Genomic DNA, 26,970 nt, shown 5'->3' with positions numbered 1-26,970 from the left:
TCTTTGACCTCTTTTTGATACAATGCAACGGCTTCGAGATACAGCAATATTTAAATTACGAAATACAAAAATATTTAAAACACTTACGCCCTTCTCAAATGTCATTATCGACTGTAACTGGCTCCATATACACAAAAATGGCTTATATAAGCGTAGGATAACATGTCTACAAAGTTTCATTGAAATCGGAGAGGGTCGAGAAAAAAGTATCTAAAAAATTACTGTTTTGGGCTGGAATTGCTCTGAAGTAATATTCAACTATAATTTGTGTAACCTTCTCAATTTAAACTTTTATTACTGTCACAAGAATAAAACAAAAACTTTAACGCTGCAAAATTCAAACAATCTGGTGAACAATTCTCCGAAATCTCAGCTTGAATTAAGTTCTGTTGACAGTGAGAAAAATATTATCAGAAAAGTGGTTTCCCTTACCGTTTGTAGGGATCTGGAAACAGCCAAAAGAACAATAATAAAAGAAAACTTCCCATCAATGACGTCCCCGAAAATCCATTAGACACCCCTCTCCCCTCATAGGAAAATCCCCACTCGCGAAGGAATTTCGAGTCGGCAAACTTTTCCCCGGGTATTCACAAATGAACCGTTCGATTTAAGCTCTAACCGTATTGTGATTTAGTCATTTAGTTCCATAAGATAACCGAAAGCGATTTAAAACAGGTAAAGAAAAAAAAACACTGCCACTAAAATAATAGTACTACGGGTGCAGTATTTGTAAATATTAGGGGTGCTATTTGTGCATAGTAGTTGCTAATTAGTTACGAAGAAACAAGCGCAAATGTGAGTAACAAATTTAAAAACACACACACAAACACAGTTCAATAAATACCAACTTGTCTTTCAAGATCGCTTTTATTTCACTCAGAGCAAAAGAAAGAACCGTCCTCCTTCGTCTCGAATTATTCATCTCCGGGCCAGACGATTAAATCTAGTGGAAAATCGTGCTCGTCGCTCGGGAGTTGGCCCTCGGGGAGCAGCTGCTCACGGAAGGCGACCCCCACAAGGTAGGTTTTGGTCCCGCTGGCGGTGCCGTCTTTAGCGTCCTCTGGGTTGGGAAATTTTGCAAAGTAGTCGCGCAGGAAACGGTCGTAGTATCCACCTCCGTGACCAAGGCGACGTCCGCTCCGGGTGAAGGCCACTCCCGGAAGGATAATCAGGTCCAAGCCGGCTGTGGGAAAGAATAGGGGGAAGAAAATTAAAACGTTGAATAAATTTGTACATTTCGACGCTGTCGTGCTATCTTGTCGTACGTCGCTTTTTGACGTTTCGAGAAAAATGCGTTTCAATGTTTGACCTGGAATAAACAAAAATTGTGCATCGTCCTGAAGTTTGGTTGAATTAGGTTGCCAGAGTCCCGAGTTATAACTGAAAATGTTTACGGCAGACGAGCTCGTTCCTGTGTTAAACGCGTTCTGACCTGAAATCCCTTTGGCCAATTGTCGCACTTACAACAATTTTCAGGCTGTGTCAAGATAGCACGAAAAGATTGAAACTTCTTTCATGTATGAAAAGTGACAAAAATGTACGGAGTTTTTTCGGTTTGTATTGAATATGGATTTAAATCGAATTTTGGGGATCTGTGAAGGTCAAAGAGTGAGGCATTGTTAGCTGCACAAAATGGCGTTCTTAACTCAATTCGACCCACAATCGACATACGACAAGATAGCACGACAGTGACGATTTGCTGCTTTTCAAAAGAAAGAATGAAACAGTCGTTCGAATCAACAAAATTTCATTCAAATTTAAAAATGATCCACTTCCATTAAATACATATTAAAGTATTTTGCAATTTAATGCAGTTATGTTACCATTTACCTAGTTCAAATAAATTAATCTTTTGTAAAGAAAATAATTGTAAAAAACTGAAAAAATGTATACTCAAGAAAGGTGAACCAAATTCCTTGGAATATGTTATTTGTTTGTTGGTTACATATAAAATAACAACTACGTTGGGTAATTCTTGGCTTCCAACATTTTGTGCACCTCTATTTTCTTTAAATTACCAAAAAAACACTACAGCTATCTTTTTCTTAAACCACACCTTAACAATGAGAAACTGGACAAATCCGAATAACAGGAAATTTTCTCGGGTCAAAAAGACAGAAATATTTTATCCGTCTTGTCCTTAATCATTTTACAACCCTCCGCGAAAGCCGACTATGTCCTAACCAGATCCGTGCACTAATCATACAATGTGGTTTGATTATCGGCAACAGTTTTACAGTAACAGTACAAGTATGAATCCCCTATTCGGGAAGATAATTAATTTTCATACGAAAATATTTCATTTAAAATATACATTATTGTACCTGATAAGAAAATGTAGCGTGACGGGACAACATCGTAATACTGCACTTTACAAAATCACAGGAAAATACTCGCTCAAATTAAGCAGTTTTCTAAAGTATTTTTTGAATTTATCTTATAAACTATTGTGTTTCATATGTTTATTAGGATCTTCTAAAAACACTATGGATTTCTTTCTTTTTGCACTGATGCTATTGTAGATGTTACCACCAACTGAAAAGCAAGCCTTGTTCTCCTTAATATTAACGATTCGGTTAAAATCCATCGCATTACAATTATCTTGCCATAATGAAATATAACTAAAATAAAAATCTAGCATTTTTAAATGGGTCAAAAAACGATACACTTCTCATTACTTCTGAACAACAAAAACAATTTAAATGATAGCGAAAAAATTTAACGAAGGATTGTTCTCAGATAGTTTACCAACATTTTCCAAAAAAATTTAAGAATTTGATGAATCGTTTGAAAATTGAAACTAAAATAATGCTCAAATACAAAGAAAGGATCAAATCAAGTCACTCAGCAGTGCTACTTTTTCAAAGGAATCGCCCAAGTAACATTTTTTCCAAGAGTTCTACAAGAGCTCTTCAAGATAGCTACAGCATAGCAGTTTGGACCGCGGTAGGATAAAATTCTCTTCAAAACTTCTTCAGGAGTTTGGAAGAGTACTTGAAGAGAGTTTTATCCTACCGCGGTCCAAACTGCTATGCTGTAGCTATCTTGAAGAGCTCTTGTAGAACTCCTGGAAAAAATGTTACTTGGGCGTTTTGTTATGCTACAATATTGGAAGTGGATATTTTTAAACTTTGAGGTACTTTTCGACCCATTTTTTTTATCTTTTTCAAGAAGGCGCAGCACAAATCGGCAACCTGGCAAATTTGCAAAATGCAAAGCTTCTCTTGGGCCCTGCTGAGGGCGCCAAATTGTTTAAGGAGGGCGACCTTTTTGTTAAAGAACTTGTTAGTCGACGACTAATCTCGACTAACCTACAGCTCAGCCCTACGATAAACTTTTTCAAAGAGAGAAAAACTTTCAAAGTTGATCATGAAAAATTATTCGATGTAGTAGAGCAATTCCAGCCCAAAACAGGAATTGTTTAGGTACTTTTTTCTCGAACCTCCCCGATTTCAATGAAACTTTGTAGACATGTTATCCTAGGCATATACAAGCCATTTTTGTGTATATGGAGCCAGTAACACTTGATAATTACATTTGAGAAGGGCGTAAGTGTTTTCAATATTTTTGTATTTTGTAATTTAAATATTGCTGTATCTCAAAGCCGTTGCATCGTATCAAAAAGTGGTCAAAGACAAACTTGTAGGAAATTTGACGGGCTTTCCGAAAAAAAAACTCTGAGAGAAAAAAAAACTCTACTTTTATGAGATTTTTTGATTTTTAAGTTTAAAATTCAAATTTGAAGGTGAGCCCACGATTTTTTTCGCTCAAAATTTTTGTGAAAATAGCCTAAGATGTTACAAAAAGACTTACGAAAAATGCAGGATGGAGCAACTCACCTAAAAAAATACAAAAAAACATTTACTGAAACTGTTTTTTTGAAAAGTGCTCTAAACGTCAAAATTTTCAAAAGCTGAATACGAGAATCGATTCTCCAGACAATTTTACATAAAAGTCTCCATATTGACCATTGTCCTAAGTCCAATCCTTGTGAAGTTACAGCGGTTTTAAAAATAAAAATGTTGAAAAAATAGGTTTTTTGATGGCTTTTGGCAATTGCTATATGACAGACTTGATTTTTCAGTTTCGAAAATATTTTTACCGAAAAACTCGTCCAATTTCCCATAAGTTTGTCTTTGACCACATTTCGATTGGATGTATGGGCTTACAGATATAAGCTAATTACATTGCTCATAACTGAAAACATAATATTTTTTCAGTGTAGTAAAGTAACCTCGATAATAAATTAGCTTATATCTGTAAGCCCATACATCCAATTGAAATGTGGTCAAAGACAAACTCATGGGAAATTGGATGAGCTTTTCGGTAAAAATATTTTCGAAACTGAAAAATCAAGTCTGTCATATAGAAATTGTCAAAAACCACTAATAAACCTATTTTTTCAACATTTTTATTTTTAAAACCGCTGTAACTTCACAAGGATTGGACTTAGGACAATGGTCAATATGGAGACTTTTATATAAAATTGTCTGGAGAATCGATTCTCGTATTCAGCTTTTGAAAATTTTGAAGTTTAGAGCACTTTTCAAAAAAACAGTTTCAGTAAATGTTTTTTTGTATTTTTTTAGGTGAGTTGCTCCATCCTGCATTTTTCGTGAGTCTTTTTGTAACATCTTAGGCTATTTTCACAAAAATGTTGAGCGAAAAAAATCGTGGGCTCACCTTCAAATTTGACTTTTAAACTTAAAAATCAAAAAATCTCATAAAAGTTGAGTGTTTTTTTTCTTTCAGTGTATTTTTTTCGGAAAGCCCGTCAAATTTCCTACAAGTTTGTCTTTGACCACTCTTTGTTACGATGCAACGGCTTCGAGATACAGCAATATTTAAATTACGAAATACAAAAACATTGAAAACACTTACGCCCTTCTCAAATTTCATTATCTGGCTCCATATACACAAAAATGGCTTATATATGTCTAGGATAACATGTCTACAAAGTTTCATTGAAATCGGAGAGGGTTGGGTACAATCGATTCCCCATTTGACATGGAACTGCTCTGTATACCTTTTTTTTATTTTTATTTTAAATTTAAATTAAATTTACAAGATTTGGTTCTTTTTTGGCACAGAAACTTCTCCGATCGGGTTCAATTTTTTTTCTAGGATTCCTTGGTGGAAATAATTGGACTTTGTTTGGCCAGTAGGATGACCTACGCCGTGTTAGGGCTAGCCATTTTCGTCAATTTTTGTAAAAACCACATTTTTAAAAAAATCTTGACTCCGCGCTATTTCAACCGGTTTTAGCTGTCGCAACGCAAACGAAATGGTTTTTTTTTTTCGTCAAACGAAATGGTTTTAGAAAAGATTTTTAGGAAAAATAGTTACAAATTTAAAAAGTCTAGACAAACATTTGAAAAGGTCGTATGAAAACTTTACCATATATTGATATGTTATGTAAAATTTCTCAATGAATCGAATTCAACTATTTTCAGACATGGGATTTTTGGTCCAGAGACCTTCAAAAAAGCATTTCAAGTTTTCGTACGACCTTTTCAAATATAAGGCTAGATTATAGAATCTCTACACTTACGAGTTATGATTTTTTTTGAAAATGTGGTTTTTGCAAAAATCAACGAACATGATCACTTTTTGATCCACCATAACATGGCGTAGTTTACCTAATGGCAAAAAAAAAAAAAAAAAAAAAATACGGGTCTAATTATTTCGGTCAAGGAACCCCCAGAAAATGTTTGAACCCGATCGGAAAACTTTTTTTTTAATCATGGTTTTTTGGGGAATTGCTGAATATTAAAAAATCTCTATCTTGAATAATGATTCCCTGATTATGCCAAAGATACCAATTTGGCAAAAGACTTCTAGAAAATTTAACTGAGCTTTTAGAAAAAAATTTAAACATTACTTTAGCTCGACTTTTCACAAACAATATTCAATTATTTGAGCTGTGGCATAAGTTGGTCAAAATTTATTTGGAAATTTTGCCAATTTTTCAAAAAAAAATATATATTAAAAAAAAGGGGTAAAAAGTGAAGAAAAATCATGACATTAATATTAGACGTAACATCAAATTTGCAATCAAATAGTTTGTTTGCACCGTTTTCAAGTAAAAGCCACCTAGCATTATTTATTTTTTTGTTTTTTGATTTTTATAGGATATTTTGACAATTTGCCGGATTTGCTTTTGATAAAAGTTCATTGACAATTGTTCTTTTCAGTTTTTTGAAAACAAAATTTGGTTGGTAGTATTTTACTCACCATTACACCACCTCAATACCTGAGTATGTTGGGGCCTTATAAAACGTTTTTTAAAATCAAACAATTATGTCATAACATGTTTTTTGTTCTTTTTCCCACGATTTTTAAAATTTAAGATGTTTTTTCGAAAAACTGGAAACACTGTCAAATGTATTTTGACCAATTACTTTGTTCAACATAGGGCGTACAATTTTCACAGGTTTTGAATTTCCAGGGAAATTTTTGAAACAGTCATGAAATCTATGGTTTCATTATATTTGTTATGTTTTTCGAGCTTAAAATCATAAAATTAGCTCAATAATAATAATAGCTTCAAAGAAACTTAAAATAGATTTTTTTGTTCATTGTTGTGCTTAGGATTTTAAATAAACTACAATTCTTTTTATCCAATGTGATTCAAATTAAATAAGTATGTTACACATATATTTCTTTTAAATATTTTTATATGACATGACTAGATGAGCTCGATTTTTTTTATATGTCTATAAAAACAGGAAGCGACAACAAGTAAAACGTATATAAAAAAAATAATGCTTTAAAATTCTTATCGATTATTAAGTATTCAACTTGTCATCTATTTCCACAACCAAATCTGTTTTTCAGACCAAAATTGGATTTTTGTTTTCAATTTCTGGAATTTCCGAGACAAATTATAAAAAATCCCGGGATCCGAGAATTCCCAGTTTTAGAAAAATCCCGTGAATTTTGTCCCGGGAAATTTCGAGATGGACGCACTAGTTCATTAATCGCCTTTTTTTAAATCCATTGTATTCAAAATAAGGTCATTTTTAATTTAATATTTTGTGTGAAAAGTCAAATTTAAAAAATGGGTAAGATTGATAAGAAAATCCGTTCTCAAGATACAGATTTGTTAATATAGTTGGCCCGAAATAATTATGCAAAATGTCTGTCTTGGTCATAGAAATGGTACACACAAAGTTACACTCACCCTCCTACTAACATTTCCACACAAGATCCTGTGTAATTACTCTTAGCTTTAATAAAAATATAATTACAAAAGCGGACTCGGTTCAACCAAATCCCGGTACCAAAAGGGCCTAATAAAAATAACTTTATAAAAAAAATTAACACAAATAAAAATACAAAAGGAAATCATTATGCTAAGTGTAAGAAAATTACTCATTAAAATTTCAGATGGGTAATTCTCTCTCAAAGCAACGTAATCGCCCGCGAAGTAAATTTCCAACACAACACCACTTGATCGCTTCATGTTGCCTAAATCTCAGGCGTTTTCTTTAGACATCAAACAAAATCTGGAAAGAAAGCTCTTTACTTCGCTCCGGTCTTTGCTTCACACGGTCCATAATTTTTTCTCATTGACTTCCTTTCCACTTGCAGACTTTGAGAGAAAGAAATAAGAGAAGAGTTGAGAAGCTGTTAAACATCATCATCACATCTCGACCCATCATCATTATCACGGAGAACCGAGCCGCGTTGTCGAGGTCAAACGCTGGGAAATCGCGCACTCTGTCAGTGTCAAGCGCGAATCGAAGATGACAGGATTTTTTGATTTTTTTTTCCTTCTTCTGCTTGTTATGAGAAAGGGAAGCTGGAAACGATCGATTGGCGGGAAGGAATTTTCACTTCATTTTCGCGTGCACGTGCCCATAATGGGGCAATTTTCGTTAAGTAGGTGTACTTAACGAACGCGAGCTTGATTGATGATGGTGGCTTGATGATGGCACCTCTTTAAATGGAGTGAATTTTGATTGCATTTGAGTTAAGCGGGTTACATTGTTGAGCTTTTATGAACTTCTGGCTATTCATTTGCGAATGTAAGAAATTTTGGGACGAGTGAAAATGCCTTTTTCGACTCCCTCGTAAAACATGCCGGAATTTCCGGAAGCGATTCCTCGAGAAAATCTACCACAATAAATAAAATCTCTCCACCAACCTGTTGCTAGACAATCCTCCCGGGTGTCGTCTCCAAAGTCGGGCTGCTTGATATTCCAGCTGGTTTTCGGCAGCCCCTCGTAATCGGCCATATCGGCGAGCCGGACCATTCGCATCGTGGTCCGGTCATACGTCGGAACAAAGACCTGTGCGTGGGTGGGCGGGCGGGAAAGAAAAGTGGGCACGTGTTAGCTCAATGAAACATTCCGCAGGGGCAGAGACAGAGAAATGGAAGTTATTGCGATGAAATGGGGAAAAATGTACACGCAATTAGGTGGGAAAGTGATGGATTTTTTTTTATAAATACACAATTTTCATTTTACTTGACAATCTTTAGAGACAATCTTCTAAAACATATTTTTTAAAGGTATTTTTTAAACCTGTTGTTTCGAATAAATTTCCAACGAAAAAAAATTTAACCTTTCCCAACCCTGCAACCAATTGCCAAGGTCGCTAGACTTCATCGCCAATATTTCGCCCCCTCCGGGAGAGATGGATGGCGGGATCAGAAAAGGTGTCGTGGCAATATTATGCTTCGCACGTAACACCACGCAATGTCTTAATCGAAAACGATGGCTGGTTGATCCTGAAGGACGCAAAAGGTAGGGTGGACGGACGCGTCAGAATTCAAGGTTTGTTGGGGTTATGCATCATTTCACGATGCTAAACGAGCAACCGGTGACGCTTTCTTTCACTCGCACCTGTTGGGGGAGGAAATGATTAATGAGACGTGGCGAGCTTATCAATGAACTTGGAAAATTGTTGAAGGGAACATTTCACAAGTTTAATGGATTTTGAAGACATATCCGGCCATTGTAATGATTTAATTTAGATGACAATTAACTAGTTAAAATTCATGCATTTTAAAATGTATCAGGTACAACTCAAATTAGAATGTTTTATTGAGAAGACAAGTTTAATGAAACATTCTAATTTGAGTTAAACCTGATAATTTTTAAAATGCGTGAATTTTAACTAGTTAAATGTCAAATGGTTTTCAAAACATTTTTTTCGTAAAATCATGATAACTCGTGATGTTTCCAAGCAAACCCCTTATGTTTTTATACCAAATTTTTTATAATTGTTTGCTCTACAACTTTGTAGAACATTGTTATACTCTAAAAAATAACCCTGCAAAGTTAGAAAAAACACGAAATTTTAAAATGAAAAATGTTGTTCTAAATAAAAAAATGACCCTTCTGGGTCAATGTAGATTCGTACATTAAATTTCCCATAAATGATATGTTCCAAACATTTTTACAGTCGAGTAACAGAAAATGGCAGAGTTTTTAAAACTTTTTCAGTGTTTTTTTCAATGAAAAATATGTTTTTTTTCGGAATTCTGAGTACGCCATCAAATCGGGCGTACAATTTTACATAAAAGTCCCTTTGACACCAAATTTCTATCTCATCACCGTTTCAGGCTGCAAATTATTGAAAAACACCTCTTTCTTCACATGGTCAAAAATGGAAGGGGTCGTACCGCCCCTCCGTCACGAGATTTCAAAAAACGGACCTCGGATTCGTGATCAGGGACAAAAGTTACCTCTTAGGATAACGTTTCACGCAAATTGAAGAGGGGTCGGGGCAACTTTTTCCCGATTTCATGTGAGTTGGTAGAGAATTACCCAGCTTTTTTCAAGTTTACAAGATTTTTCGTGATTAATTTAGTGAGAATAACAACGGGTTGGAAGGTTTTTGCTTGCAAGATTTTTTAACTTTTTATGGCTCATCTGGTCGAAAAAAGTATGAAACTCGTGTTGAATTTGGCATCCTAATGATTGTAAGTATCAGTTTAAAACTAATTTTGAGTATTTCCATGGTTTAGTAAAATTCAAAGTAGAAGGTTCGTGTAGTACGCAGGGTTGTTAAAATATCAAAATATCAGCACTCAGCAACTACAATTATCCCGCCTGAATATTCATGCCTCAAATACAACTGCTCTTCTCTCTTCATTAAAACTCTCAGCGCCGAACATAGCCGAACACGTTTTCGTGTTTACCCACTCGCGATTGACATTTTCCTTTTCTCTCTCATTCTCGCTTCCACGATCATCCTACCGCAACAGCGTTTAACCACAAAAGCCGCCACAAAACCAATTTTGCAAACGCAGTTTGAATAGAGATCCTTAATAGGGAGACTGGTCGAAGTGAATTTGACGTACCCAAACAGACACGAGTTTGACGTATCCAAACGAGCATTTGCCTTTATGCCCAGCAAAACTTATCAGTGTTGCCAAGCTCAAAACATACGTTGCCAGATCGATTTAGCCAGCTTAGACCAGTCTCCCTATTTAGGGTCTCTAAGTTTGAAGGGGCGTCATGCGTGGTCGGCTCCTAATCGCCATCTCTCGTTCACTCATTGCAGTTTTCGGAGATATTGAGAGACTCAGCGGTGAGAGCGCATAGTCGAGGAAAAGGCGAGGAGTGATTGAGAGAGAATGCCATCGATGGGAAACACGAGACACAAGAAGAGATCCCACAAGCTATAGTGACGATGCTATACTCTCGGATATTTTTAATGCAGAGATAATCTATTGATAGCTTTTTTATCACTCATTTGCAATACTGACTACACGTATTGGAGCCCAATATAGGGTAATCTGCCCTATTATGTTAGATCAGGCACTTAAACCAATTTTTGAATTTATTTATTAGACAATTTCATAAAAAAAGGTTGAAAAATTGTTATTTTAGAAAACAAAACACGAATAAGGTGGTTAAAAGGTGCTTTTTCTGACGCAAAAACCACATGATAAAAAAACTTATCTTCAGAACGGAAGAACCAACATAAGCTCGCCTCATTGCAAAAGCAAGTTTGGACTTTTAACGAAAACTACTAAGACATTTTAAAAACATACACAGCAATTATACAAGTAATTCCGCTTCGTGTAAAAGGCCTCGATGTAAAAACCATTGCATCATTTTATGGAATTTTATGTAATATTACACCCAGAAATATGTAGCCCATCAGGATGGGAAATCTCCTTGTCCGAAATGTCAAGCTCATGTAGGTGTTTATCATTTCAGCCCTTCATCGGGCTGATAGCCGTGTGGGCTAAGGCGCTCTGTGTGAGTGCTGGGTTTAAATCCCGTCGGTTGTGGTTGGTTGAACAATGTTAAATTCAACAGAAACTGGTGAAAGTTTCATAATTTACTCATGTAAAATTACACTTTTTTGACACAGGATCTGTCACCATTCCCAGATGTAATATTAGCATCATTTTTTTACTGTGAGTAGCTGAAAGCACTTATTGATCAAATAATATCTTTATTTGCAGATTTGAATTTTGAGGGTATTTTACGTTCATCTCAGACAATGGTGAAAATCTATTGACAGGATTTTGAGACATGATTTATTGAACAACAAGTTATCGGATTTCAGTACCGTCAGTGGGGGTGACTATGGGTCGAAAACGATACACCTCTCGTAATTTCTTAATATCAAACACAATTTAAATAACATCGAGAATCTTTTATCGTAGAATTGTTCTTAGATAGTTTACAAACATTTTCCCAAAATATGGTGTAATTTGATGGACTCTACTTTAAATGGCAATCGTTTGAAAACCCTTAGAGAGGGTGACATTGGGTCAAATGAAACTGAAATGATGCTAAAATACAAAGATATGGTAAAAACAAGTCATTTAACAGTGTTTCTTGTTCGAGGGAATCGTATTGACATGCTAAAATGTTTGAAGTAGAGATTTTCAAACATTTGGGTACTTTTTGATCAATTCCAACAACAATTTTAAAAAGTTGATTTTTTAAGAAGTCATTTTTGGCCATAAACTTACCTCAACTTTAGGCAGCTGCTAAAATGACAGGATTTGTTCTAGGAACGAGATTTTTTAGAACCCTTTTAACAGAATTTAGTTTCATTGAGATTTACCTGAGAAATGGTAAAATCCGTAAAAAATACTCAATCTCACCCTCACTGACGGTAAATCAATCGATTCTAAAATACCATGCTTCTCCATAGAAATAAGTATCCAGTAAATTTTACTGGAGACGCATGGTACTTTAAGTTCCAATATTGTTTTATTGGGCTGGATGTGGGATTGGCATTCAAGGTAGAGTTTATCAAATTTCATCTTATTTAGAAAAAAGTTGGTAGACTATACAAAGAAAATTCCTCCGGTCGTTATTTACAAATTACAAGTGGTGTTTCGTCACACTCACGGACAGTTTTCTAAAATTTTCATCAAATTACTGATGTCATTCTTCTCCAACTTGGCCTGCTTTGAATTTCGTGATTTTTTGTATTTTCGGTCCTTCCTCACTAACTATTTTCATTGTCAATCGAAAATTGTCGCTCCAATATCCCGAGAATCCAGACCGATTTTAGCCGGGCTGGTGTCATTCGATTCGTCTTGGGTTCCCCTAACGTTAAGTTAAGTACTTCAAAAGCGCTAAAATAGTAGTTTATGCAACAAGCTGCAAAAAGAAGATTTTTTCAGCACGAGTCATACTTTTATCCAACGAGGTTTGTATTTTGACAATTGGCCTATAAATCAAAAAAATGTTGAAAAGTATACTTTTCGAAATAAGTTCTGAAAAGCAGAACTTTTCAGCATTTGTTTTGAAAAGTGTTGCTATTCGATTCTGTTAATTTTGGTACAGAAAAGTAAGCTTTTTCATCGTTCAAGAATGACACGAAATGTCTACGGGTTTTGATTGATATTTTTCGTTGATTTAATTTAATCTCCGAAAAATATCAATCAAAACCCGTAAATATAAAAATACAGGTGATCGAAAATCGTCCAAAGAATGAGAGGAAAAGTAAGTAGTTTCACGACGGAATAGCAAAAACATTTTTTTTCCAGCAATCCGGAAGATCCGGAAGATGGCTTTTGTTAGGAAACCCGTCATGTTATGGACCATTCCAGGTTAACATTTTAACCCTCAATGCCCCTAATATTATTATTAGCAATTTATGCTTTATAACGTGATTTTGACTCATTTTTTTTAAATTAGTCGGACAATCTAAAGATTAAAAACTTTGGATTTTTAAACATATAAAAGTGGTCCGGAAAAGAAAATTGAAGTGCATGTTTTGTGGGAATTGTTTTCTTGATTTTAAAAATGGTCCAAAGTGGTATGACATGAATGGAAATCTTTTAAGCAAATCCGGTAACGCTATGTTGTTGAATTCGTAAACATTGAAATGTTTCCAAAATCATCAACATTCTTTACAATTTTGGAAACAATGTTGTTGATTTTTATAACATTTGCAACGAAATCGAACAAAATTGTTGACAATTTTGAAAACACTTCAATGTTAACAATTTCAACAACATAGCGTTACCGGATTTCTATCCATGAAGATAGCTACAAAAGTTGTTATCTTTTATTGCGATATCTCTACAGTTGAAAACAAAAAAAAATTACCTGTTTATTTCCCGCAAACATTTGCTTCATCAGCTCCACCGTGCTCACCTCTCGTTCAGTGCTCAAATAGATGCTTATTCTTTTACAGTTTTTATAAAATGGCAACTCTTGAATCTGTTAAAAAAAACATGTTAATACAAAAATATAATACACTTATATTTACGACTCCAATTTTGTTGATATACCTTTCTGGTAATTATCTCCGACTGCTCGGCCCTGACCGTGGCACTCATCGCTCCGAGGGTGTCCTTCATTTTGTGCCGCAGCGCGACTTTGGCGGGGTTCTGCAGTCTGCTCATTTCCGATTGCTGTGAATATGAAATTAGAGAAAAAAAAATCAAAGCCCTCGCAGTATCAACATATGGCTTTCCCACAGATTAGGGGGGCGGAGGGGAAAAGTCAATTTTCACCTGCGCTCAGCGGGTGATGGAAATGACTTGTCGTGGCGTCCCGCAGAGAGTTTCTGCTGCAAACGACGATGTTGATGGCGTCGTTTGGAAACAATCTGAATGATATTTTTTGGGTTGCTGTTTTGCGCCACAAAACAGAGCTCTTGAAGCTTTCCTTTGTGGGTGGTTTTAACAAGTGTGCACGGGTGCACAATTTTGAGCGTGAACGGCAAAAAGCGCAAAATATTCCGAAAATTTAAATTGGAAGCCCGGAATTTTAATGGAAATTTCCAGCCAAATGAAGCACACTAATGGCGTTTGAAACTAGTTGCAGGACCGATCTGGTGCACTTGCACTTCTGTGGTGTAGCAAAAGCAGCACACCAATGCATTGTTTGGGGGTTGCACCGGGTGAAAATTGAAAACATTTTCGAGAAAACACCTGCTGCAAAAGTTTAGGTTTGAGTTGAGCTATGAAACTGTTGGTGAATGTGGAAATTGCTTTTTGTTTATTTCAGGAAAATTATCACAAAAAGAAATCATAGATACAAGCACAACATAAGTATAAATTCTGAACGAGAAAATAGTAGGAGTGACAAAATAAAACAGACAAGTATTGAAAAGAATGTTAACAGCATAAATTAGGACAAAATGGTAAGTATTTCCAGATGAAAATCATGTTGAATTATCTCCGAAAGTGCCAACACTCGGCACTTCATCACGGGCTTTCCCTCGCTTGAGGGAGTTTTCAAAGCCAACAACAATTTAAGGAAAGTGGAAATTTCCCAACTCCAGCCCGTGCTGCGAACCTATTGGCGCTTGTTTAGACTTTTCTCAACTTTGCAGCAGGCAGAGGCTGGCAGGGATAATGCCAGAAGCCAAATTCCGGAAGTTGGCTCGAACTCGTCCGTAATCAAATTCGGCGAGTTCGTACCCCGGAAACGACCTCCCGAAACGAAATGAGTAGCGGAGAGCTTTTTGAAAGCGAATCTCTGGAGATTGGGTAACCAATTTTCTTCAGAAAGTGTGGAAAAAAATTGTGGAAATTTAAAGCGAAACTGACTCAAACTTTTGAGAATCTTCACAATGTGTTATTTCAATCACAATTCAAATTATTTGAATGAAAAAAAAGGTTTTTGAGAAATGATAAACTTTTAAAAAATGAAAAAATAAACTTTTTTCAAATACTGTATGGCTAAAATGATTTCTAAAATACAAGTTATGAAATAATTTCAATTGATTGATTGCTTTTTTAAATTATTGAATTAAAGATATGCAATTAAATTGATTTTATCTGTTCAATAAAATATTGAAATGTGTTTTTTCTTTATCTCGAAAAAGTGTGATAAGTGCAATTCCTCTACCATAATTTAAATTTTAACTAGGTTTCGTTTAAAATTAAGAATAAAAACTGGAATGAGCCAACAGATTTATAAAATTTATCAAATATTTTTTAAATTTTGTTAAATCAACTTTTTTAGTTTTAGTTTCTTAAAAAATAACTTTGAAATAATGTTCAATTAATAATTGCTAGGCTAGGAAACACAATCACAGCACATTTTTGCAAACTATAAAAAGATAAATATATCGATTTGAGCACATTTCAAAGATGTTATGGAATGAACTATATTATATTGGCATAAAGCAACAAAAAATCCAGCTGAAATTTGATAAAAAGGAAATAAACTAGAGGTGGCAAAGCCGCTCATTTTCGCTCACTCATTGAAATGAGCGGCTCTTTTGAACGACTCATTGGCTCTTTTAAAAAATATGAAAAATCTATTTTAAAGCAAAGTGTGTTTTTTTTTGTTTATTATTGGATTGTTATAAGCTAACTGAAAAAAAAGACAACATTCGCTTGCAAACTAAAGGTCTTGGCGTTTTCTATATCAAGATGTCTACTCAAACCTTAACGTTCGAATACTTCGGGACAGGAGAATTTTTTTTCCGAGGTCTCTTGGGCTACGATTTAGTAGTTTTTTTTTGGTAAAATTGTTCAAGAAGCTATTTGAAATGCTCAAATTTTTATTGAGGGAATACTTGAATAATATAATAATTTACGGCTCTTTTTTGGCCATGGTTCGTTTGCTTTTTGTTTTAGTAAATTGGCTCTTTGAGGCTCCTCTAAAATAAACGTAATAATAACAACAAACACGTTTAGGAAAGCATAAGATAATAAAAAATAAATTTAAAATAACTATCTTCAGAACAGGGATGCCCCATGATTTTTTTTTAAACGTCTGTGTACAGTCATGCCTCGGTTTTGCACGCCTCGGTTTTGCACTGCCCCGGTTTTGCACCGTTCAGCTGCCTCGGTTAAGCACGGCCCAGTGCTTAACTGAAGCACAGAGCTTATGGGTTTTTGGCTATATGGGAGACATTGGCTTTAATCGTATAAAAAATCATGCAAACATCAAAAAATTATAGTGTTTTGGAATCGGGATGATGTCAGTTATCCATTAGAATTAATATTTCATGAAAATTTTCACAAAAATACGTATTTTTCCTGTATTTCGAAAATGCATTTTTTTTCTCTAGAAAATCCAAAAATATATTGCTATTGCAATATGGGTATCAAATGATCAGGTTTTTTCATACATTTCGAATGTAATAACAACATTTTTTGAAAAAAACTCAAAATTTTCACAAGACTACGTACTTTTGAAAATCTTCTAAAAATTTCAGTTTTTACAATGTGGGTATCAAATAATCATATAATTTTTTTTTCAAAAATACGTAGTTCTGTTAAAATTTTGAGAATTTTAATTTCTTTAATAACTTTTGAAATGTATGAAAAAATCCCGATTATTTGATACCTATATTGTAAAAACTGAAATTTTGAAAAGTTGTACAAAAATACGTAGTTTTGTGACAATTTTGAGTATTTTCAAAAAGTATTGTTATTACATTCAAAATGTATGAAAAAATCCCGATCATTTGACACCCACTTTGTAAAAACGGAAATTTTGAGTATTTTTTTTCGAAAATACGTAGTTTTGTGAAAATTTTTAGTATTTTCAAAAAATGTTGTTATTACATTCGAAATGTATGAAAAATCCCGATCGTTTGATACTCATATAGTAAAAATTGAAATTTTGAGTATTTTTTCGAAAAGACGTAGTTTTGTGAAAATTTGGAGTATTTTCTAAAAATGTTGTTATTACATCCAAAATGTATGAAAAAAACCTGATCATTTGATACCCATATTGCAATAACAATATATTTTTGGTTTCTTTAGAGAAAAAGAATGCTTTTTTGAAATACAGGAAAAATACGTATTTTTGTGAAAATGTTCATGAAATAATAATTTTAATGGATAGCTGACATCATCCCGATTCCAAAACACTATAATTGTTTGATGTTTGCATGATTTTTCGTACGATCAAAGCCAATGTCTCCCATATAGCCAAAATCCCCTAAGCTCTGTGCCTCGGTTATGCACGCCTCGGTTTTGCATCCCCCATATGCGGTGCTAAACCGAGGTATGACTGTATGTCTGTGCAATTGTCTAAAATTCAAATATATAAATTTACAGTAATAGAAATCCATTAAAAAATCTTGAGTTTTTTTTTAAAAAAGGTCCTACAAACCAAATTTTCATTTTTTGCTTTGTGGGTGTTTTTGAATACCCCTAACTCAAGGCGGTTTTAAAAACACCCAAAAAGCAAAAATTTACAATTTTGTTTGTAGGACCTTTTCAAAAAAACTCTAGAATTAAGTTTTTAAGCATTTGAAGACTAACGAAATATGTTTCGATTGATATTTTTACAAAATATTAATTTATTTTTAGTTTTAAAAAAATCTGTGCACCTCCAAAAATTTCTAACACAAGCTCAAATGTCTGTGAAACACAGACAAATCTGTGTATCTGGCATCCCTGCTTCAGAACCATCTAAAAAAAAATTAACGACATTAAAATAAATTCTAAAGTCTAATTCAAATCGAATTATGAATGCCACCAATATTTTTTTTTAAATTCAGCTTTTCTTTATTAAAATGTTTAATTGAAAAGCAAAGCTTTAAATTTATTTTCGCCTCTAGTATTGAGGTAATGCATTCAATACAAGCTAAATAAACGACCTAAATCATTTTCCCAAAATATGTTATACTAGATCTTAAAACTCGAAAAGACCATTAATAAAGGTATTTTTCAATGATAAACTTTAATGCATTAAGTTGAATGGCAAAGTTTTGTGCAAAATGCTACATAGTGAAACAATATAGTGTGTTAAATTGAGAAATTTAACAGAAAATAATGAAAATTTAACAGTTTTTTGACCAGATTTATTCTTTGAAGATTTCTGGATCAAACATAGTTTATTTACATCAGGAACAGGTGAAATTGTTTTCAGTTTCTGTAGAATTTCATTTTTTTATATATTATTTTAAGGTAAAATTACACGAAAAAAGGGAATATCATATTTTTGTTCTTTTTAATTTTTTTACTGTGAACGTCATAAAAACATTAATTTTTCTTTAAGATAAGTCATATTTAAATAATTAAAAACGTAATATAAAATTTCATATGATTAAAACTAAAAAAATATCAAATTAAAAACATAGCGTACTTCCTACAGAGAAAAAGGGCCTCACAAAATTAACTGAAGCCCACCACGACAACCCCCAGCCAATTGAATTGTGTTTTCTTCAACTGGGGGTGGTGAAAATTGTTAAGGCAAAGTGAGAGAGAGCGGGACAAAGTTTCCAATCTGATGATCTCGACGATACCGACCGACCGACCGACCGACGAGGATGATGGCAAAAGTAGATTTAATATAGTTTCCGGTTTCTTGTCGACGGCGAACGGTGGAGAATGTCGACACTGGTGGGGTTAGGAGCGGGTGGAAATGAGATCCTTCAGATGATGTAATGTTATCTTTAGGTGCGCGGAGGCATGCAAGGATGCGACTTCCTTAGCTTCGCTACAATGTTGGCCGGGATTGTCGTACTGGGTGTGTGGGTGTATGTGAATGCAGGAAATTCAATTTCAGGAAAATATTGGCATGTTTACCAGGCAGCAAAGGAGGATGTCTACGATAAAAGTGTATTTTTATCTAACATCAACAATAGAATTTAATCAAGCAAAAGTGAATTTAATCGAGATTCGCTTTTTTTTATTATTTTAACCTTCAGGTCAATGGCAGAAAAAGCCGTACTCAATATTACATTCCGCAGCGCAACCAAATTGTTGCACGACCCAAAAGTCATTCGATTCGCTCCACGAATCATGAAGATATGCTCATATCTGCGGTCGTCAAGGATCACAAATTGTTATCTTTCCATGATGTGTGAGCAATATCGTTTATCCCATCGCACATGCCGAGGCAATGCCAACCCGTTCCATCTACATTCAGGACTTGCTTTCCCAGGAATGAAATGCTTATAAATTCAGGTCATGCTTTGGGATTGCCACAAATTATGCAGAGCTTTGGAAACTGTTCGAGAAATAAGGTTTTTTTGTTGTCACTAGTTTGTAGCTTTCGAAAGCAGTTTTTTTTGTTATGTTTTGAACAGAAAATAATTAAAAACTTTTTTTTTCACAAACCCCTAAATAAACAAGAATTAAATTGAACTTCCAAATATATGTGAAACCTCTTTTAAACAGATTTCTATAACTTAAATCTTAGAATCCTGTCGAGGACAGCCTTTTGCAAATAAACTCTAATGTATTACACTTACATAGTTTTAGTCAGGGTTGCCAGATCTTCAATATTTTTAATTCGTTTAGATGGTCTTTTGTTAACCTATCCAACGATACAAATAAATGAGATGCGGTTTCAAAAGTTTATAAATATCACTTGAGTATTACCATAACCTGAGACAAGGTTGCCAGATCTTCAATATTTTTAACTTGTTTGAAAGGTCTTTTGATAACCTATCAAAATATAGGTCGGATAATTCAAGACAGATAAGTTAGATTCGGCTTCAAAAAAGTATATAAATATCACTTAAGTGGTCAAAACTTGAGACAGGGTTGCCAGATCTTCAATATGATGGACTTGGCAACCAAGTACCAAGGCAAAATACACCAAGATGGGTTGGTAACCCCTGCTGTAGTTCAACGGAAAATAATTGCTTCTTTATAAATTGATGAATTCTAATGGAGAATATGATTCATCATTGTCAATACTGAACTAACATTTTAAAAAGCTCCATGAGCATAACCTTTGTGTGAGATTTAGCGCTATTTGAAAAGATAGTGATCAGCTGTTGAATTGCATTCATTGAATAGAGAGATAGATGGATGCATAATTGAAGACACGAGCACCGAGTACGTATGAAATTGTGAGAAATTATGCATGCTCCATTGCAAGCAGAATGCGGATTTAAGGAAGGGGTAGTTATGCATTACCAATGAAATCAATAATAGGATTATTAGATAATAACTAAATCTTATTTCTGTGAAGCCTTGATTATAACTGGCAATGCTTTTGTGCTTGGTAGATTTATAAGGTAGAATTAATTTATTGAAAAATCTCTTTTAAACGCTACATCGTCATGAAAAATCATATCAGCAATTTAATGGAGCACAGCAACCAAGGAAGTTGCTGTCTTCTTATTCCAACATCGTCAACAAATAGACCCAATCTGATGGTAAAAATAGTCAAATTTTAATATAAAAAATTATGTAGACAGTTCTTTAGGAGATGGATCAAACATTATATCGATTGTTGCCATAATTTTAGAGATACTAAAATGTCTGTAACAAATATCTTGGCGAAAAAAGCTCTGGTTGATGTGCACCGTTAAGCTTAATTTTAGGAACCAATTAACGCAAAGACGCGGTGTAGTCTACGGTTGTGATAAGATCATAGTAATATTACAACTCAAAATGAGGACAGATTTGATGTCAGGAAAAACGTGTTATTTTCAAAAATGAAAAATTGTCTAAAAAGTCTCTCTTAAAGGGAGAGTGCATGGCCCGGGAGCGCTTTTTTGCTCATCATGGCAGTGCTGCCAGTAAATCAAGTTTGATTTTTATTAACTCAAATTAATTTTGAGATTTTTTTATGTCGATTGATCTCAAATTTTGTGAAGAGTCTATGTTGATCATTTTCATGACCAGATGGCCACTTGTCCACTCCGGAACCGGTTCCGTCGGATTCCGTGAATCCGGGTGCGGTCATTTGGTGGATTGTTTCGATCCCAATCATGTTACATAATAAATTCCATGAAATTTGTAAGGAATTATTTTTGACCACATTCATAACCAGGTGGCCACTTGTCCACTCCGGAACCGGTTCCGTCGAAATCCGTGAATCCGGGTGCGGTCATTTGGTGGATTGTTTCGATCTTAATCATGTAACATGGATTAGTTTTGCGAAAACTTTAAACCTTTTCGAGAAATTTGAATTTTAGTAAAAAGTTCCCGTTAATGTTTAACTGCATTTTAAACGTAAATTGACCCAACACTGTATAAAAATAGATTCAAGCTTCTTTTTTAAAATTGTACGACATGTTGTCAAATTTCATTTGATGTGTTGTCTCTTTTTCAAACATCTTTGTATTATTTTCAATTTACACAGAACTACGGTAGCAACTATACGATGCATGTTATCCGAATGTTTGTTTATAAGCTCGGCGTCTTGTTCAATTTCGCCCCATATAAGATATTCATACTTAATTGGTGGCTAATTTATTTGCTTAAACTTTGATAGTGGTGGTAGTACGTTTACTTACATTACGAGCGTGCTAAGACTTCGCGACACTGTATAGCTACTCTGTTGGGCAACAACTTTCGTCTGAGCTATCTGGTTTTGTGGCCGCTGTCCGGCTTCATAGACGGTTATGTCGCTTTATTATCAATCGTGGCAGTGTGGTTGTGAAAGAATACATTTGTTCGACCAAAACACACAAACGCGGCACAGCGCACGGTAATTAAGAGGCAGTATTTGTAGATTCTGCTCGGTTTGTTCTAGAGGTCGTATCGAGGTGCTCCGATTTGGATGAAACTTTCAGGGTTTGTTTGTCTATACATGAGATGAACTCATGTCAAATATGAGCCCTCTACGACAAAGGGAAGTGGGTTAAAACGGGCATTGAAGTTTGAGGTCCAAAACACATGAAAAATCTTAAAATTGCTCGCATTTCCGTAAAACTTCATCAATTTCAACTCTCTTAGATGCATTCGAATGGTCTTTTGAAGCCCTTCAAAATGTGCTATAGACATCCAGAATTGGTTTGACTTTTTCTCATAGCTTTTGCAAATTACTGTTAAAAATTGATTTTTTTTAAAACCTTAATAACTTTTTGCAACAGCCTCCAACACCCATACTCCCATAGGTCAAAAGTTAGGGAATTTCATGGACTATAAGCCTATGGTATTAACTTTTTGTGGCCAATCGCAGTTTTTCTCATAGTTTTTCGATTTTTCTAGAACAAACATTTTACAACGTTAGTTTTTGCCCTGTAGGCTGCCATAGTGACACTTTTTGGTCTCAATTTTGTCATATTCGGAATCCTCAGACAATTTCACGTAAGTTAGAAGTATTGGAGTTGTAATTTTGATTTAAAAATAATTAAATAAAACATTTTTGAAAAAAGAAATAGATCTTATTTACCCTATGATCAATACGTCAAATGCTGTATCAAGTAGGCGAAATGCTGTTTTACCCCCAATCCAACAAATTGTTAAAAAATATTTTAATTAATTCTAAATGGCATTTTTTCCAATCAAATTCAAAATTCCAACACCTCAATCTAATGTAAAATTTTCTGAGGATTCCGAATATGACAAAATTGAGACCAAAAAGTGTCACTATGGCAGCCTACAGGGCAAAAACTAACGTTGTAAAATGTTTGTTCTAGAAAAATCGAAAAACTATGAGAAAAACTGCGATTGGCCAAAAAGTTAATACCGTAGGCTTATAGTCCATGAAATTCCCTAACTTTTGACCTATGGGAGTATGGGTGTTGGAGGCTGTTGCAAAAAGTTATTAAGGTTTTAAAAAAATCCATTTTTAACAGTAATTTGCAAAAGCTATGAGAAAAAGTCAAACCAATTCTGGATGTCTATAGCACATTTTGAAGGGCTTCAAAAGACCATTCGAATGCATCTAAGAGAGTTGAAATTGATGAAGTTTTACGGAAATGCGAGCAATTTTAAGATTTTTCATGTGTTTTGGACCTCAAACTTCAATGCCCGTTTTAACCCACTTCCCTTTGTCGTAGAGGGCTCATATTTGACATGAGTTCATCTCATGTATAGACAAACAAACCCTGAAAGTTTCATCCAAATCGGAGCACCTCGATACGACCTGTTTCACATCGGTGAAAAACTCGCTCTTAAGTGTTGAAAGGCACAGAGTTGAAGTGTAAACATGGGACATTAGGGTGTAATATGGTTGTATGGAAAAAAATAAAGTTGTCCAAATTTAGCGAGCACAGCAATTTTTCAGTTCCTTTTGGGGTCCTAAACAACTCCCCAATGTTTGGGAATGATTGGTTTAGTCCTCGCTTTGCGCAAAGCGGTTCAATTTTCCATATAAATTTGTATGGGAAAAACCATTTTTTTGGATTTTGATATTTATAAAATCTACGTTTTACGCTGTACTAAAACCGGATTCATATTCGGATGCTCTGGAATGTGCTCTACAACTTTCCCGAAGAGAGTATGGTGCTATCTTCCTCCTATAAAAAGATACAGCGTCCTCAAAACTCGTCTAAAACGTGTTTTTTGCTCGAAAATCACGTTTTAGGCGAGTTTTGAGGACGCTGTAGCTTCTTTCAGGGACAAGCTAGCACCATACTCTCTTCGGGAAAGTTGGAAACGTGAAACGTGGATTTTATAAGTATCAAAATAAAAAAAAATGGTTTTTCCCATACAAATTTATATGGAAAATTGAACCGCTTTGCGCAAAGCGAGGACTAAACCAATCATTCCCAAACTTTGGGGAGTTGTTTAGGACCCCAAAAGGAACTGGAAAATTGCTGTGCTGGAAAATCGATTTTGATATTACACCCTAATGGGACATGGTTGCCAATTATCACCGTGATAACGATGGTGTGGTGAGGTTGCATGGCGTGGTACATGACGAAACATCTTTTTTTTATGTGGTATTTTTGGTAATATCGCCATTTTTTTTTGATCAAAAAATCATATTTTTTGAAAACTTTGTAACTTTATTTTTTATGCAAAATTGATTTGAAATCAAAAAGTAATTTTCAAAAAATTTGGAAAAGTGCACTAGAATATTTGTTTTGAAAAGTCTAGAATTTTTTCTATAATTTTATCCAAGGAACATTCAAATGTCGATATCTTGCAGCAATGCACAATGGTCCGAAATTTAATTATTCTGTTGATTCTTGAAATATTTCAGTTAAAACTTGTTTCTTCTTTTACAGTATTTTTGGGCCCTTCTAGACAGTTTTAGAGCATGTCAAAACGAACATTTTTATTCTTGAAAAACGAATTTTGGTCCATTATATCAAACGTTATGGCCAAAAAACTAGTTAAAAATGCTCATTTTCAAATTGAGATTGAATTAGTTAAACAGAAAAGACTTTCGAGATATTTTCAGCAAATGTACTCTAGAATGTGTACTTTCAGATGCTTTAAAGAGCGAGGTCAAACTTCACCACCTTTACAAGTTATTCACATTTCAAAATGGCGTCTTCTTCGTCGTATTTTGGCTATAACTTTCGTTTAAAAGGTCAGATTTTCGCTCTCTTGGAAGATAAATGTGTGTTTTGATTAGCTCTGCAAATGTCTAGAAGACACCACACAGAAAAAAAAATGATGGTAATATTCATCAGGAAATGGTGACAGATTTTGTGGCAAAATAAATGATAAATTTTACCCCAGAAAATGATGAATTTTCATCAGTTTTTGAAGAATATTCATCAGGTTCACATTTTTACACATTTTTTATGTAATATTACACAAATAAAGAGGTAATATTCAACCTACCAAATTTTCAACATTCCAAAATTCAACTTTTTTTTCTGTGCAACTCGCTACGACATAAGCCTGAGTTGATAAATTCAAAAACTCATTTTTTCATGAACACCTGAACCTAAATTACAAAAATAGCTCTAAAAACTTCCCGTTTGAAGATAGAGCTTTGTGCTCTTGAGCAAAGTTGCTCAGAATGGTGTTCCCTACAATTTTTCTGAAGACAGCGAAGCGCTATCTCGTCATCCAATCAATTCTGAACCACCCTAAAATTTGGACCACTCTATTGTTCATCATACCAAAAAATGCCCCTATTGACCCTGATTCAAAATTTAAAAAAAAAATTAATCCAGGCCAAACATGCTAAATATGATTATCAATGCAGAAAAATGCATTTTAGATTGTTTTCAGTTGATTTGACTTCTAATTTCATTAAAAATTTTAAGTTTTTTAAAAAAAAATTTTTTTGCTCCCTGATTTTTCGGACCAATTTTGAAAGGGGGGGAGGGTGACATATACTTAGAAAAATATTTGCAACGGCCTAAACTCTTAAAAATAACACCACAAGGTTAGAAAAACACGCAATTTTAAAATGAAAATTTTGTTTTAACTGAAAAATGACCCTTCTGGGTAAATGTAGATTTGAAAAGTACATTAAATTTCCCTTAAAATGAAATGTTCAAAAAAAAAAATGTACAGTTGAGTAACGCAAAACGGCAGAGTTTTTAAAACTTTAAAAGTGTTTTTTCGATAAAAAATACGTTTTCTTCTGAATTTTGAGTACGACACCAAATTTCCATCTAATCACCGTTTCAGGCTTCAAATGATTGAAAAATATGTCTTTTTCCGAATATTCAAAAACCACCCCTCCGTCATGAGATATCGAAAAACGGATCTCGGAATCGTGATCAGAGACTAAAGTTACCCCTTAGGACAAAGTTTAACGCAAATGGAAGAAGGGTCGGGGCAACTGCTGTGTGAGCTGGCGGGGAATGACCCATTAATTTAATAAATTTCTGAATTTTGAAAGTAAAAACTTTTTTCTTATTTAGTAGTTGTACTAGATTTTACCGTACATTATCAAGTTCATCTAAACAATTGTAGAGCTTGTCAATATTGTCATCAATTGTTGTTATCAAATTGAACATATTTGTCAAAATGTTTTGGGCAAAAAAACAATTAAAAAAGCTCATTTTGAAATAAAAATAAAATGAGTTGAACAAAGAAGATTTCTGAGATAATTTCAGCTAATGTACCACCTTATTTAGTCAATAAACTTCAAAATTGTGATTTTTTCGTCGTATGTTGGCTATAACTTTCTTTTAAAGAGACAAATTTCATGAAAGTTTGTCAAACATGCCAAATGTCTAGCTCTTGATTTGTTCGAGATATACGCCATTTTAGCAAAAAAATGTCGAATAAAGCATTTTTTGGTGATAACTCAAGAGATTAGCATTTTAGCGGGCTACTAAGTTCTGAAGAGTTGTTAATTATATAAAATTACACATTTTTGCCGAAGACAGCACAATGTTTTGAGAATTCATTGAAAAGTTATACCTATTTTTAGGTGATTTTGAAAATATGTTCAAGCTGCCATGTTTTCAAAATGGCACATTTTAGCGCGAAACCATAAAAAGCATCTGAAAGTACACACTTTCAACTACATTACCTGAGTTGACACAATTTGAATGAAGCAGAGGTTTCACAATTCTAAGAGCTTCTCCACCTTGCCAATTCTATTCGGGTTTCTAGTTAAGGGCACCATTACTTTCGGTCACTTCCAAGGCTTCCTCAATGATTCACTTTCACCATTCACACTTTCTGGCCTCACTTCTCATTTAGCAACATTCCAAGGCAGCAGCCGGCCTCGCACTTCACATCTCCAGCACACAACGGCGACGCGGCCCCAGTGTTTGAAGTCCGTCCGGTATCAACAGCTTGCGCGTCGTCGTGTTCTTTTTGCCTGCAATACCCCGCCACGATCAGACGTGTGTACCGACTACTACGACGACGCCGATTTCGCGCGAACTCGCGCGCCTACCTTCGACTGTATTAGTACCGCACCGTCGCCGCGACGTACAACGTGCTTTTGACGTTCCGCTTTGCGCGCGTCGTTCGTAATCAAATTGAAAACGTAAACAAAAACAAGT

The 26,970-nt window shown here is 34.5% G+C and overlaps 1 protein-coding gene across 4 annotated transcripts; it reads right to left on the bottom strand.

Annotated features, from left to right (window-relative positions):
* Nucleotides 1-867: 867 nt before the first annotated feature.
* On the bottom strand, nucleotides 868-26,794 carry LOC6033585 (5-formyltetrahydrofolate cyclo-ligase). Of its 4 annotated transcripts, none has more exons than XM_038263274.1 (5): nucleotides 26,652-26,794; nucleotides 13,724-13,846; nucleotides 13,539-13,652; nucleotides 8,150-8,294; nucleotides 868-1,183 (listed from the first exon to the last, which is right to left on the bottom strand). In XM_038263274.1, exons 2-5 carry the CDS (start codon nucleotides 13,835-13,837, stop codon nucleotides 915-917), a joined length of 642 nt encoding a protein of 213 aa, XP_038119202.1. In that variant the 5' UTR covers nucleotides 13,838-13,846; nucleotides 26,652-26,794; the 3' UTR covers nucleotides 868-914. The 4 variants fall into 4 exon arrangements, with proteins under 4 accessions (XP_038119202.1, XP_038119203.1, XP_038119200.1 ...); XM_038263275.1 differs by lacking the exon at nucleotides 26,652-26,794 and adding an exon at nucleotides 26,589-26,610; XM_038263272.1 differs by lacking the exon at nucleotides 26,652-26,794 and adding an exon at nucleotides 26,490-26,577.
* Between the last annotated feature and the right edge of the window lie 176 nt (nucleotides 26,795-26,970).

Source organism: Culex quinquefasciatus, chromosome 3 (genome assembly GCF_015732765.1).
Source record: "Culex quinquefasciatus strain JHB chromosome 3, VPISU_Cqui_1.0_pri_paternal, whole genome shotgun sequence".
NCBI classification, from domain to species: domain Eukaryota; kingdom Metazoa; phylum Arthropoda; class Insecta; order Diptera; family Culicidae; genus Culex; species Culex quinquefasciatus.
Note: the sequence above shows the minus strand (reverse complement) of the source record. Positions and strands in the feature narration are given on the sequence as shown.

Excerpts from the sequence above, each read along its gene's own strand:
- LOC6033585 (XM_038263274.1), bottom strand. The coding sequence starts at position 13,837 with ATGAGCAGACTGCAGAACCCCGCCAAAGTCGCGCTGCGGCACAAAATG. Across the intron at positions 13,653-13,723 it reads CGGAGATAATTACCAGAAAG|ATTCAAGAGTTGCCATTTTA; the intron begins GTATATCAACAA and ends TTTTTTTAACAG. Across the intron at positions 8,295-13,538 it reads TGTTTGCGGGAAATAAACAG|GTCTTTGTTCCGACGTATGA; the intron begins GTAATTTTTTTT and ends ACCCACGCACAG.